The sequence below is a fragment of the Mytilus trossulus genome, chromosome 2, assembly GCF_036588685.1.
Source record: "Mytilus trossulus isolate FHL-02 chromosome 2, PNRI_Mtr1.1.1.hap1, whole genome shotgun sequence".
Lineage (NCBI taxonomy): Eukaryota > Metazoa > Mollusca > Bivalvia > Mytilida > Mytilidae > Mytilus > Mytilus trossulus.
This window is the reverse complement of record NC_086374.1, coordinates 27,323,586-27,339,871: the sequence shown is the minus strand read 5'-3', so window position 1 is coordinate 27,339,871 and position 16,286 is coordinate 27,323,586. Positions and strand designations below refer to the sequence as shown.

Below are 16,286 nucleotides of genomic sequence, written 5' to 3'. Positions count from 1 at the left end.
CTAATGGCCTCATTTATGTAAAATTAATGAACGCAAAATAAAGAGGTGAATTACAGCAAAAACAACAACCACTGAGTTACTGGCACCTGACTTTGGACAGGCACATGCAGATTGTGGCAGGGTTAAACTTGTTTGAAAGCGCAAACCTCCCCTAACTTGGGACAGTAGTGTAACAGTACAGATGGATATAAATAGATTACATCTAACAAAAACACAGATAGCATTGACGAGTACTTGTTAATGTTCATTTCAACAAGTTTAAATAAATTACATTTTCTATAAAAATTGTGAGAAAAGAACTGTTTGTATTTTACACAATGTTGTAGTAAATTCAATACAAATGAAATTTGGAAAAAAATAGTCGGGACAGGAGTATGAAAGGCCGTTCATGTCAAAAACCCGATAAAGTAACGCGTTAAAATTTAACGCGACAAAATCACATTCAACACGATAAATACAGTTTTAACGCGTTAAAATATTTTTTAACGCGTTATTTAAATATTTAAAATTACCGAAAATACTTTCATCTTTCGCCATAACAACGATTTAAGACGTCAGATTTTACTTGAAACTTATTAAATGAAATGGCCACATGTGTCATAACTTTGTCAATTAACGCGATAAAGTTTAATGATTTTCAGCACATTTTTAATATCATCGTCATTAACTACTTATCGCGTTTAAATAAGAAATAACGCGTTAAATGAAGGTTTAACGCGTTAAATACAACTCCAACGCGTTAAATACAACTCCAACGCGTTAAATGAATCTTTAACTCATTACTTGCAATTTTACAGTGTTTTAAAAAGCTAGTGTAACGTGTTAAAAGCAACGTTTAATTTAATCTAAGCTTACTTTTCATATGTATATATATGAACTGATCGTGTTTATTAATAGGCCATCAAGAATTAACATTTATCAACCTGTCTTTACGCTTCGTCTTGAATAAATTCTTTTTATATGTCAGGTTTTTCAGATACTTTACTTGGTCTTTTTTGCATCTTTTGATGTATGTATCTGACATTAGGGTTTATCATAAACTATGGTAGTTTGACGTATACTAGCATAAGTCTTTAAAAGTGAAGTTCTTTTTCTGCAAATGGTGAAACACATGACATATCTTTACTATATTTATCAACCATACCTCAGTTAAACATTACAATCGGATATTGTTACACGACTGGCTGTCAGATAACCGAGGCTTTTTTTTTCGGAGAACAGATTATTTAACCCCCCCCCCCCCCCCCCCCCCCCCCCCTAAATTGGGCGCTATTATTAATGCCCTTCCTGTAAAGCTGAAAAAGACTGTCTCTCTCTCCGTCCGTTTTCTGTCCGTTATCAGTCCTGAATTTTGTTCAAGTTCATGAGTGTCTTTCTGATATTGTTCGACTCTAAACCCATTGTTTTATTTAGTATTTACATTGAGTAATAGAACAAATTTATTCGTTCAGGTTATCTTCATTAGTTTTTTTTTTAATATGTCATTTGATTGAGTAAAGCCATTTCAGTTGACATTTTAAAGTGTGTCTTCCTACGTTGTGATATTACACTATTGTTTCAAGTTGGTGCCTATTTAAACGTTTAAACACGTTGCATTTGTTTGCACCTGTCCTAAGTCAGGTATCTGGTACCGTGGTTGTCATTTTTATGTGCTTCATTAGTGTTTATCATTTTTTTTTAGATCAGATCGTTTGTTTTCCTGTTTCAATGGTCATATATACTGGTCTTTTTTAAGACCCTTTGTTTTGGTAATTATTTTATTTTTTAAGATGAAACATGTGAAATTACATACTACAGTATTAGACACAAAGTATAAAAAGTTAATCAATACTTGTAAGATCGATTAAATCATAAGATATAAATATTGCAATTGATTGTGTTAATTGAATGCTGCTTCTAACAATTGCCACTTCTTATCCATTTTTATTTTTTTGTGTAGGGGTTAAGAAACATAAAGAGTATTTTTCTATTTTAATCCGATACTTTAAATATTCTGTCCCACCATATTTTGTGGGAAATAAACTCTTACATTTACATTTGTATATATTCTTGTATTTAAGTAACAACAAGATATTGTTAACTGTTTTACTGTTGACAGAATCCTCTGACACACCTAAAATGACTTCTTTTGCACTAAAAGGCAAGAAGATTTCATAATTTCTTATCCAATCTACAATGGATAACCAGAAGTTTTGTGTTACATTACATTCCCAAAAAATGTGAAAAATATTTTCTCTTACTTCTGAACAAAATGTGCATAGTTCAGTTTCTTTTAATTTACATTTATATAAAAAGGAAATACATGGTAAAATCCTATGAACAATCTTAAATTGAAAATTTTGTAAAAACGAATTTTTGCTTATAATGAAGGACATGGAATAAATAGCATTCCAAAAGATGCGAACAGTTCATAGTATTCGTTAGCAATATTATTTCAAAACTACATCCAACGCTGTTTTTACGCGTTAAACGATGTTTTTTCGCGTTTAACAATGTTTCAACGCGTTTAATGATTTTTTAACGCGTTAAAGAATATTTTAACGCGTTAAATGATGTTTTAACGCGTTTAATAATGTATAACGCGTTAAAGGATGTTTTTTGTCCATGGATTTATGAGTTTTGAACAGCGGTATACTACTGTTGCCTTTATTTATCGCGTTAAACGATGTTTTATCGCGTAAAATGATGTTTTATCGCGTTAAATAATATTTTAACGCGTTAAATAATGTTTTAACGCGTTAAACGATGTGTTATCGCGTTCAACAATGTTTTATCGCTTTAATTGATGTTTTAACGCGTTAAATGATGTTTAAACGTGTTAAAGTAATGTATCTTAGCAACGTAATTATGTTGAATTTAACGCGTAAATGTGATTGATTATGACACATGTGGCCAGCGCGACGGATATTTTATCTCGATAAACGTCTTTTTTCACCTACGGGTTAAATCCCAAACTTGATAATTGCAAAGTTTAACGCGTTAAATATATTGATTTCTTTACGCGTTAAAATCTTGTTTTAACGCGTTAAAACGGTATTTATCGCGTTAAATGTGATTTTATCGCGTTAAATGTTAACGTGTTACTTTATCGGGTTTTTGACATGATTGGCCTTTCATACAGGAGTTTTGAGTAAAAAAAAAAAGCAGGATGAGACACTTGCAAAAAAGTCAGGACGACAATTTAGGTAAAAAAAGGTCAGGATAAACTTTAAAAAAAAAGGCAGGACTGAACAGAGTGAAAAATAAAAAGGCAGGACAGAGATTACAGCTAAAAAAAAATGCAGGACAAAATTTTTCATCCTAGCCCCCCCCCCCCCAGGACAGGACAGATTATTCATTTTCTGCACTATTGAAGCAAGATTTTTCATTTTCATTAAAGCAAGCAGTGGCTGATCCAGAAATTGTCATAAGTGGGGACCCACTGACTGACCTAAGAGGGGGCCCGCTCCAGTCACGCTTCAGTGATTCCTTATATCAGCAACCAAATTTTTTCCCAAAAAGCCGCCCCCCCTAAATCCGCCTCTGGCAAGGGACTGACAAATTCATTTTCACCCCCCCCCCCCCCCCCCTCGAATTTCAAATGGTTCCTTCATTTCCATCAATATTCAATTGAATAATAATCAGTTGTCTGAAATATGCATTCGATATATATATATAAGTTCTTAAGAAGTCTTGCGTAATCGGTAGAACACATGTTTCCAATTTTGTATGGTTTCACTTAGAGGAGATGTGGCTCAATGAAATCGGTCTCACCCTTCAGTCTTAGACTACTATTTTGTAGTATCAGCTTTAATAGTATATATATATAGAAGTTTCTTCATTGTTCAAAAATATGTGTCATTTTAAGTATAACATGAAGATTTAAACTAGAGGCTCTTAAGAGCCTGTGTCGCTTACCTTCCTCTATGTGCATATTAAACAAAGTACACAGATGGATTCATGACAAAATTGTGTTTTGGGGTGATGGTGATGTGTTTGTAGATCTTCCTTTACTTAACATTTTTGCTTCTTACAATTTTTTCTATCTAGATTAAACTTGGCCCTTTAGTTAGAGGACAATATTTTGTAAAAATTTACAAAAAATTACCAAATGAATGAAAATTGTTAAAATTGACTATAAAGGGCAATAACTCCTTAAGGGGTCAATTTACTATAAAGGGCAATAACTCCTTAAGGGGTCAATTGACCATTTTGTTCGTATTAACATATTTGTAGATCTTACTTTGTTGAACATTATTGCTGTTTACAGTTTATCTCTATCTATAATAGTATTCAAGATAATAACCAAAAATTACTGGAAAATTTATTAAAATTACCAATTGGGGGCAGCAACCCAACAACCAGTTGTCCAATTCATCTTATAATTTCAGGATAATGATTGACTTGATAAACAATTAAATCACTTTTCAGATTTTCTTGAAATGCTTTGGTTTCAGAGTTGTAAGCCAAAATCTCATTTTACCCCTATGTTCTATTTTTTGCCATGGTGGCCATCTTTGTTAGTTGGCTGGGTTACCGCACACATTTTTAAACAAGATACCCTAATAATGATTTTGGTTATATTTAGCCCAGTAGATTCAGAGGAGAAGATTTTTGTAAAAGGTTACAAAAAATTGCGAAAAATTGGTAAAAATTACTCTAAAGGGCAGAGCAGTTAGATTTTGACTTGATAAACAATTTTATCCCATGTCAGATATGCCATAAATGCTTTGGTTTCAGAGTTAATATAAGCCAACATCTACATGTTACTCCTATGTCCTATTTTAGCCATGGTGGCCATCTTGGTTGGTTAGCCAGGTTACCGAACACATTTTTTAAAACTAGATATCCCAATGATGATTGTGGTCAAGTTTGATTAAATTTGGCCCAGTAGTTTCAGAGGAGATAATGTAAAAGTTAACGACGACGGACGCTAAGTGATAAGTAAAGCTCACTTGGCCCTTTGTTATGATGTTACAATTTTCTTTCAGGTAAGGACGAAGAAGGTTGGGTTTTCTATACCACTACATCATATTTGAATCGTAACGGTACACTGGAATTGTCTAAGCGCTTTGAAAAAGATGATGTTTTCAGAATAAAACTCTTCGTAATTTAGAAGAAAATTTTCATTTTATTTGTTCCTATTAAAATTAAAGTTTTTGTCACTATAGCAAACATTACAGTAAGCATTTATCGCCTTCTCTAACAAAGCGCTTCGATTCTTTTGTTCTATTTCAACCGGATTTCCGGCTGAAAGGGAAAAGTACATGCATATTTTCTTTTTTATTTTTCTTAATAACATTTCTAAAATTAGTCCTTTCAAATTTCGCATTAATATTGTTGTTAACTGAATGGATTTAATAGAAATCTACCTGTCAGAAGTTATATTCTACTTTACTTCGTCCATAAGAATATAAAACATTTCTGATTTTCTCAACAAACAAATATATATTTAAGGATTGAGATGGCATACAAACCGGTTTAACTAAGTATAATAATATGACATTGAATTTCGATAGAGTCTGAAACGGTTGACTTCCTCAATGAAGATCGATGAACAGTAAAATAAATCTACAAAATAAAATACAAAATGTTTGAAAAAATTATATCAAGGTGTTTAACATGCGAATTGTTCAATCTTTCATTAGTCGAATAGACCGAACTACTTACAAAAGCGCAAGCAAATAAATACGTTTAAGATTCAAAATGAAATAAGTCTAATTACCGGAGGCTAAATGTTTTAAAACCTAATCCGAACCAATCACTTGTTTTTGTTTATATCTATCTATAATGAACTTGGCCAAGTAGTGTTAGAGAAAAATGTTTTAAATTACAAATGTAGTGATTACAAAAAAAATGTTAAAAATTGACTGTAGAGGGCAATATATAACTCCTTTTAAAAGGAGTCAATTGACTATTTTGGTCATGCAGACTTATCTGTTAATCTAACTTTGCTGTACATGATTGGCAATCATTGCTGATGACAGTTTATCTCTATCTATAATAATATTCAAGAATAAATAAATTTTGTGTATTTTCTGTCTTCTGATTGGTTAAAATTTTTGGTTTTATTTTCAATGTTGTCAATTTTGATGGCGACACGCCCACTCTGACGTTGTGTATTCATGCGCCAACATGTGTGTACGTTGTTATTATCAAGATAAATAATATAAAAAGTTCTTTGAGCCTTATTTTTGAAAAAAAATTATTTATAATGAATGGCAATAATTTATTTTGATTTTATTGAACCATAAAACTAATTTTTGACTCTTCACATTTTACATAATCCGCTTCGCGGATTATTCAATGTGAAGAGTCAAAAATTAGTTTTATGGTTCAATAAATTCAAAATAAATAATAGCCATTCATTAATAATAACCAAAAGCTTAAAATTAACATTTCAGGCCGGGCAGCAACTAACAACGGGTTGCCTGAATGGTCTGAAAATTTCAGGGCCGATAGATCTTCGCTAATGAATAATTTCCTGGCAGATTTGCTGTAAATGCTTAATTTTCAGCGATTTGAGCTCAAAACTGCATTTTACCCCTATGTTCTATTTTTAGCAATGTTGGCCATTTTGATTTGCGAGCGGGGTCATCAGACACAATTTTAAAACTTAAAACCCTAAGGATGATTGTGGACATGTTTGGTAAATGAGTCTTAATAGCTTCAGAGGAGAAGATTTTTGTAAAAGATTACAAAAAATTGTTAAAAATTGTTAAAAATTGGCAATTACTCCTTACGGGGTCAACTGATCTGATAAACAATTTTACCTCATGTTAGATTTGCTCTAAATGCTTTGGTTTCAGAGATATAAAAAAATATACATTTTACCACTATATATATATGAATGTTATATTTAAGCCATGGCGGCCATTTTGGTTGGTTGGCCGGGTCAGCTGACAATTTTTTTTTAACTAGATACATCAATAATGATGTAGCCAAGTTTGTTTAAATTTGGCCCAGTAGTTTCAGAGTAGACGAATTTGTAAAAATTAACGACGACAGACGACGGACACCAAGTGATGAGAAAAGCTCAAAAGCTCAAAATAATGAATCCGATGAACTCCAATATGAGCGAAACCAGGTGTGCCGCCCTAGCAAGAAACTCCTGCTATGTATGCTTCACCTGTCATGCGACCTCATATTCAGTCGAAACGGAGATGTTAACAGAAATGAAATATAATTTAAAACAAAAAATCCAAGCTTTTTATATACATTCTAATCATGTATGTACCCAATCACTGCAAATTTAAGATTTGGTGTATCTCCATACCTATACAATAAGAATAAGAGTATGGTATATTCCAATCATGAGTCCTTAATTGGCAGCATGACATGTATACTGTAAGAATGTACAAAAAGCAACAATTCAGTTCTGAGATTAGTGTAAACAATATTTTATTCAGAAACAGATAAATAAATGCGAACATAAATACAATACAATGGATTGGAAAACAAGTGACAAGTCACTTATACAAATTCCTCTCCTTTTAAATGGCAAAATCAATTACAATGGACAGAAAATGTACAATTATATAATATAATATCATGGAAAAAGAAATCAAATGTAATGGAAATTAAAATATAATGCAGATAGTATTTTTAATATTGGGTGACATGTTGTTGGGCCAACAAGAATAATTATGTGAATCTCTTAGTTTTCAATATATAGTCTTGGACAATAAGAAAGTTCTTTTTATTGTCTATATCGGTAATGTTCGGATCCCCATATAGTAACGTATCTATGTTAAGTGTACCAACTAGGTTAACAAAAAGGGCTTCACGAGTTCGATGATAATTGGGACAGTTTAGAAGGAAGTGTTCTGAGGTTTCTATCTGTTTACATTTACAAAATGGGTCTGATTCCAAATTTTTCTGATACAAGTGATCCCTAAGACTACTGCTGTCGGTACGGATTCGGGCATGATATATCTGGCCTAGTCTACTGCCTGCATAATAATAATTTGGTATAGAATGATTTATCTTTAGAAATGCTTTAAGTGGCGCGATAGAACCAGCATTTTTTATATCTGGGGGGAGTCGAACTGTTGATGGAAGGAAACTATTCATATGATAAGTAGTTCGACAGGGTACTGATGGAAAATTATTTGCAGAACGAGTTCTATACTGATGAATGTTTCTAAACTGATCGGGAAGGATATCATTTAGATAACATGGGGTCTTTCCATTCACCATATTATGAAAAAGTAAAAGTTTATGCTTATCTCTTCGCTGTTGAAGAGTCTCCCATCCGCATTCAGCCAAAAGTAAGCGTAGACTGGTGAGTTTTGTTGCACCAGTAACGATGCGTGCAGCATCGTAATTTACATGTTCAAGCTTTGCTTTTAAGTATTCGGGACAGTTATCCCAGACAACATCAACATATTCAAGTAATGGGCGAACACAGCTTAAATACATATTTTCAAGAGATCTTCTGTCTAGCCTAAATTTAAGGCGACGCAGTAAGTTTAGTCGAGGTAACGTCTTTGAAATAATTTTTTCAATGTGATGATTCCATGTCCCATCACTCGAGAAAGTTAATCCCAAGTGCTTATGAGTTTGAACTCTTTTTATAATGACGCCATTCATATTCAAAGGGGGGTGATAATCTGGTTCGCTTTTGCGTGAGAATACGATGGATTCTGTCTTAGACGGGTTAAAATTTACTAACCATTTATCCGCCCAGCTATTTATTTTACACAAGTTGTTGTTTAAAGAAATCGACGAAACCAGTGGAGAGTTCTGAGATTATTTTTCTTTGAATAAGAAAACACTCATTTAAAAAAATTGAAAAAATCTTTTCAAGACTATTTAATACAAGGCAACTTTTTAAACAAAATTTATTATATGAAATCAATATTGATCGAACAATGTTAAGCAAGATAAACTGTATATCGTTGTCTTGGGTTGTGAAAAAGCAGTACACAATCAGTCTGGTTCTTTGCTTTTTATATGAAAAAAAACATACATAATTGAACTTTATTTTTGTCGAAATATAAATAAGAACTTTTAGAATTTCCTGTTGATTTTTATTAAATTATTTAAACTCTGCCACATTCTCGTCTATACATGTATGTCCCTGACCCAATCCAGGAGCCTGTGATTCAGTGATTGTCGTTTGTTTATGTGTTACATATTTGTTTTTCGTTCATTTATTTGTACATAAATAAGGCCGTTATATAGTTTTCTCGTTTGAATTGTTCAAGTACGTTGTAAGTTCGGGGCCTTTTATTTGGTATGGGCTTTACTGTGTAATTTTGTTAATTTGTGCACGAGAGTTGTTTCATTGACAATCATACCACAGCTTTTTTATATAATACTATTATAGTAAGTAAAAATGTCAAAAATTGGGGTGTATACATATAGCAGTCAACATTATATAAAAAAAACAACAATGCAAAAAAAGAAAAGCAAAATAGCATACTTTGTAGACAAAGCATATAAGCAAAAATTAAAGACAATAATTAAAAAAAAAACATAGCACAATAATACAAAGGCAGAGTGTATAAAAAAAATGAGCTAGGACAAAAATAAAATTTACCAAAGATGGACTTATCAGTGAAAATTACAAAGACAAATACGCTGAAAGAATATTATAATAAGCAACATGATAAAGTAAACAACACTTAACCTATAATATAGACTTCAAGACCATCATGTATTAATTGTGAAGTTGATACGGAATACTATCAACAAGGGTTGGTATCTTCCTCTAAACGTATTTAGGATGAGACGTTCTTTGAAACCATGATTCGTCATCTTTCTGCTCATACTCTGATGACAATTGATAAAGTCTGAGTGGGCTAGCCGCTGCAATAGCTTCAATAAGGAATGAGTTGGGAAAAGTATATCACTTTTGCATTTGCAGTTGGTATATTGTTGCTAGGGAGGGCGATTTATATAAACCAGAATACAAATAGTCTCTTTTAATTGTCATAGATGCTGGTTTTGAGATGACCGCTAATGTTGAAATAGATATATACAAGTCTAAAAATGAGGCAGAGGAAGCGTCGTGATTGCTGATTCTTTAATTTCTAGTTCTTGGGGGATATATTAGTGGATCACAATCAGAAAAGTTTGCATTGTTAATGACAAGAACATCATCAATATATCTGAACGTGAAACTAAATGATCTGGTTTCAATGGTCTGTTCTATTGTTAAGATGTCTTTTTTCCCCTACTAGTATTTTGAATGTCTAAACTTCTGGTTTTATCTCGGTATATTGATAAGATATAGAAAGACGCCGTTTATAGCTAAGCGAAAATAAGTTGTCTTGATTATCATCTTGCGTATACAGCAAGCACTATTTTTACAAATATAAAAAAACACAAGCTCTCAGCACAATCTGAATAAGTATACTACTAGTTTTATATAAGATATTCCACAGATATACTTTGATCTCGCTTGAAGTGTTGCTTAATTTACTTTAGCCTTAGGTCATATTGTTTTGAGGTTTGACTACAATATAATCTGAAATTATAAAGAAATTGTCTGATCGTATAAAATTTATCGGCGCCTCTGTGTATATATTTGCGCAATGTGCAGGTATGTCAATTTTACGACACAATCTTAACTCGGAACACCATTCAACTAAATAGTCATACTCAATTATGTTTAGGTGTCAACATTGTCAATTATAGTATGGAACGTGTAAGATGATTCCAAAATATTTCTTTATCTTCAATATCATCTGGAAAATCTAGGTAAACCTCCTCTTGTACAATTTGCTGAATCTTTTTTGGGATTATATTTTGCGGTATATCTTCCTTAAAAACAAGTATTAACATATTTGTCCCTTGTCTTGATATCACGTTTTCTGTATGAGCCATATGCAATTCATACATACACCATTCTGATTTTAAAAAGGCTTCTGTGATTATAAATATAACTTTTCGGCTTTGGTGTATAGCATTAATGATATTGTCTGCAATATCGCACCCGGGAATAAAATCTCGATGATGAATGCAAAGTCTTAAACGTGATTCTTCCTCTAACTTTGTTTTTACACTTTTTGTTACAAAAGTTCTGTCTTCATCTGCGTATGAGATAAACGCATCAAAACGGTAACGCTTTTCATCTGCAACCCTAATGTATCCCCGAAAATATTGACGTTTAGCAATATAATACCAATATCTTAACCTCCATCGGTTCCTGTAAATTATAACAATCACTAACAAAGCTAAAAAGCATATTATAAAATTGATTGCAAAAACTGTTAAGCTCACATAGGAAGAACATTTCTTTGTCAAATATATGTTTGCGTTTGGGATATCGGTGATATTGGGTTTCATTAGAGGACAGTTATACTGTTTGAATTTTTTAAACTTTTCCTTGCATTTGATAAGCCACAAAATAAAATTGTACGAATCACAGTTACACTGAATTGGATTAAAAGATAAATCTATTGTAAAATTTTTAGAGAAACCTGAACCAATTAAAGCCATTCCAGAGTCAGAAAGAAACAAAATTTGGTTTTCAGACAAATCTAGATAAATCAAATGTCTCATATGATCAAGGTTAACATTCCAATCAGTCAGTTGATTTTTACTTAAATTCAAAAGACGTATTTTTTTAAAATTATGAAATATTTCTGCCGGCAAGAACTTTATCCCATTCGAGGCTAAACTTAATTCTTTTAGTTGTAATTGCATCGAGAAAAGGTCTCTAATATTTTTATCCTGAAGTATTTGTGCACTGCCTATCAAATTATTATCTAAAATTAATTTTTCCAATGCTATTAATTCACGGAAAACGTAAGGTGATAAATACGAGCATTTATTATTTGAAAGATCTAGATACTTCAATTTTGTTGCATTACAGATAGGCCCAATGAGTGAGTAAAACTGATTGTGGCTTAAAACTAATGATTTGAGATTTGACGAAGCGAAATATATATAACTTAAAGTATGCCCTAATCTAGAGTTATTCATCACAATGTGTTCCAAATTGTGAGGCACAAAATACATGTTAACATTTGTTGCAAATGATATTGGAGTACTGCATGTCAAAGGGTACGATATATTGCTTGTTTCATAAACTTCGTCTTGTTTCTTCTGAGCATAGATGTTTTCTATTGTTTTGGGCTTTAGACATTCTTCAATACACGCTTCCCAAACGCGGGGATTCAAACTCGTTCCAAATGAACTGGATCGAAGTTTTTCACAGTTAATGATGCGAAAAAAATTCAGACAGTCTACATACCGTTCATCGGAAGATATTTGATGTATATTCATATAACTGATATCAAGATATGTAAGATTTGTCAGCCCAAATGTATTACAGTATGTATATCTATTCTGAATCCACCGGTTGCTTCTCAAAGTTAACCGCTTGAGTGACACGGGTAGATAATACAGAACCCCAGTTTGAGCAAAATCAATATTATTGCCGTCAAAATACAATTCTTCAAGAGTAGTATTTGTTAAGGGTTTGATATCGTCACAAAAAAGTGTGACCGAAGGACCAGCATTACAATGCAAATAATTTGCTCTCAATATCCTGATCTGAGTAGAAGGAAGGTCATGTGTTATATTCGAGAAACCACATAATCCTAATTCTCGATTATAAGAGATATCAAGAAACTTCAAGTGTGACAATTTTGAAATAGCTCCTCTATGAATATAAAAAAGAGAACACAAGGAAGTTGTCCAATCCATTGTCGTGAAATTCCGTGTGACTTCGGATGAAATATCTAATGTTCTTAAATTCGATAAATTATCAAAGTAATCTTTCCCTATGGTAAGTAGTCTGTTTCTATTACATGATCCATACAATCGCAAATGCCATAAATACTTCAGTGTTCCGAATCCAATTCCAAATGAAATTTTCTCAGTCCCATCTATCGCAAACATTTCTAATGATACAAGAGGTTTTATAACGTGATCCAAAGTTCTGAATTCAACTGAAGTTAAGTTATTTCTTGTCAGATCGAGACTTTTTAACTTTGTTAGATTCATAAATATATCTGCAGGGTAAACATTTGGTTCCAACGGTATAAGATTCGAAGATAAGTTAAGTGATGCTAAATCATTGATATGAGAAAACAATTTTCTCGACTTGTCAGTGTCGATCCTTCGTAGTAGATTTCCGGACAGATTTAAATGTTTTAATGTAGTGGGAACATCAATTGTTGACGGAAAATCCTTCAGTTTATTATAACTAACATCTATCGTTACAATACCATCGAAGAACCTGGGATAGGAATCAAGGTTAAGTCCAGAACAATCAGCAATCAATCCTGATTCTACTTCCGTGCAATGACATCGTTTTTCTGTTGTGCACTGTTTATCGTTTTGTCCAGCTAAAAAGTTGAAATTAAAAATATTCATCATCCAGATAAACACTATTCTATCCATATTATAAAACGTTAAATTCTATATTGTCAGTCTGCCAATTTTCATTTTTTTCCGAGTAATACCGGTATAAGTACAGTTTGCTAATAGACGTGTTAAAAAATTATTAGATATATAATTTGTGGCTATTGCAACAAAACATGCACACATGATATTTAAAGAATACCTGTGGTGCACTGGTATTAAATATATATGATATTGGGATAGTCGTAATTCCAATTACGGTTATCAGAATAATTTATTTTAGTATCACATACCAATATAAAACACAATGAATACATAATTACATAATATGCAATTAAAACTTAAATATTACAATTAAAATATTGGTACCCAGCCAAATTACTGACTTATGAGACACTTTAAAAATATTTATAACATATTATAAAACAATAAAAACTAATGTACTAAAATATTACTATACACAATATCTTCTTCGATAAAATATTTGATATAAAGTTTTAGCTAAATATTTTGAATCATTTGACATTAAACAAAAAATTGTCCTGTAAATCGTTAAAAGAATCACAAATATCACCATTTTTTCTTCATTAAATCATATCTTCAATCTGGATAAAAATCGCACCCTAACATTTTTTTTCATCCTCAGCACAATTATCTGTACAATATATACAAGTACGCTCATTTAAAGGAATTTTTGGTTTGGTGTATCTACCCGTTCCAACTGCCAGTGGTAAACAGCCACTTCTAAAATTTGGAAAAAAAACACGTCTATGCTGCCTGTTACGAACTAATTTTACATAAGAACTTAATTCTAAAACATGTTTATACTCTCTATAAATACGTGTATATATGTCTCTGGTTTAATTAAAACTACATAGTATACCAGTGGAAAATTTAATGAACGAAGATACTTCTTATTAAAAAAAAAAGTCGAGAAATCCATTATAAAAAAACCGATGAGGCTCCTGATCATAGCGGAGTGACAAATTAAGAAAAAAGGTTCTTATTTTACGACTTTAATGGACCGTCATACCTGCAGGCTCAAAATATGTTGTTATTTTGCGCCAATACATTCATCTTACTTTTTTACACAGTCGTAGCCATTTGCTACGTACGGTGCAGTTTTTCATAAAATGGAAATAAAAAAGATTTTTTCATTCAAAATTCAACTCGACAAAACTGTTTTACTATTGTTTCATTTTAAAGTCATCAAACTCTTGATTTTTGGATTTTATAAAGATTTTAAGTACAAATCTATATTAATAGATGTACTATAATTTCTTCTATTTTGCATTATTTTGTTCATATTCACTCAGGATTGATTGCTGATAGTTGTAAGAATATACACTCTCTCATTTCGACGGAGTGGTTCCGACACCTGTAAATTTACATTGCATTGATATCTTTTTTTTGCTTAATTGTGTACAGTTATAAGACCGTTCTGGCTTGTAAGAAACCTTTGCAGATCATTGTACATGTTGTACAAGATTTAAGCTGCCTTGTAGAGAATTAAAGAAATTAATGATTTGGTGGATCCAAAACTTTTCTCTTCTCCTTCTCATCGTGGTTTCCCACTCGGTGTTGACTTCTATGGTTTGTAAAATCACATATGATATTATCAAAAGGATGTTTCTTTCAGCGAAGATGTCTTGTGGTGATCCAGGTGGACCTGCAAATGTTTGCACCTGTCCTAAGTCAGGAATCTGATGTACAGTAGTTGTCGTTTGTTTATGAATTATACGTCGTGTTTCTCGTTTTTTATATAGACTAGACCGTTGGTTTTCCCGTTTGAATGGTTTTACACTAGTAATTTTGGGGCCCTTTATAGCTTGTTGTTCGGTGTGAGCCAAGGCTCCGTGTTGAAGACCGTACATTGACTTATAATGGTTTACTTTTATGAATTGTTATTTTGATAAAGAGTTGTCTCATTGGCACTCTGTCTCACAACAAATCTTCCTATATCTATCTGTTGTTTCAGCGAAAAGTCACCGAACTGAACAGATGCCCGAATTTGAAGACATCACTAACCATTGCTAACGATCTCATGAGTCATGTGAAAGAACTACCATCTTCATACATTTTGGATACTACATTCCCGACGATGGACATGTCTTGTTTATGTACTAACATTCCACAAGATGCAATGGAAATTGCAGCGTCAGAAAAGATATGGAACACTCGTACACGTGACTATAACCCTCAAACTGAGTGCCTTGTTTCAACTCTGAAACGAGTGTTGGAGATCAAAAACTTCTCTTTCAACTGACATACATCTCCAGATAGACGACACTAATATAAAATATCTTAATTTAAGCCGACAAAATAGCCTATTTCTACAGAAATTGCGATTTTACCGGCACTAGCTATAGTAATATAGTAGAAATGTTGCTAAATAATAAAAATATGTTATTTTACTGTAATATTAGGTAAGCGGAAGCCAAGTCAAAAACTTGTTTACACATATATTAAACTGACTAGTAGTATTTTTTTTATTAGTTCAGTTTTTGTGAGTTTACTCAAGTTTTATTTCAAAAGCAAGTTTGATATAATAACTTGACTTTTATTATTCTTGAAGCGCTGTGTTTGACTTTGTAATATATGTTTGATCAAATTTTAAACTTTTATTTTTACATACATTAGGGTAAAAAATGAGATTTTATTGTTATGCATGCATGATCATACATGTCATGCAAGTCGCATTAGACTGATAGGCTGAATTTAGAAATAATTTAACTACATGTTTAGATATTTCATTGTAACAGAGACATATAATACAATAATGTATTATATGTATCTGATTGTAACAATATATTTTTTTCTAAAGTTATAATTTGTTCTTTGATTGATAAATGTTTTTAAACCGATTATATGTGTCTCAAATAATGTTAAGCTGTTTTCTTATTTAACTTCTAGTATATCAGTAATTATTTGATTCCTCGACCGTGCACATTTTCAAGTTCATAGTTCTTTCCAAAAGTAAGTATTAC

The 16,286-nt window shown here is 32.0% G+C and overlaps 1 protein-coding gene across 1 annotated transcript; it reads right to left on the bottom strand.

Annotated features, from left to right (window-relative positions):
• Positions 1-9,633: 9,633 nt before the first annotated feature.
• Positions 9,634-13,515, bottom strand: LOC134706884 (toll-like receptor 4). The gene has a single exon (XM_063566228.1). It carries the CDS (start codon positions 13,336-13,338, stop codon positions 10,618-10,620), a length of 2,721 nt encoding a protein of 906 aa, XP_063422298.1. The 5' UTR covers positions 13,339-13,515; the 3' UTR covers positions 9,634-10,617.
• Between the last annotated feature and the right edge of the window lie 2,771 nt (positions 13,516-16,286).

Bases quoted from the DNA above. Each gene is read 5' to 3' on its own strand.
- LOC134706884 (XM_063566228.1), bottom strand. From the start codon at position 13,338: ATGGATAGAATAGTGTTTATCTGGATGATGAATATTTTTAATTTCAAC.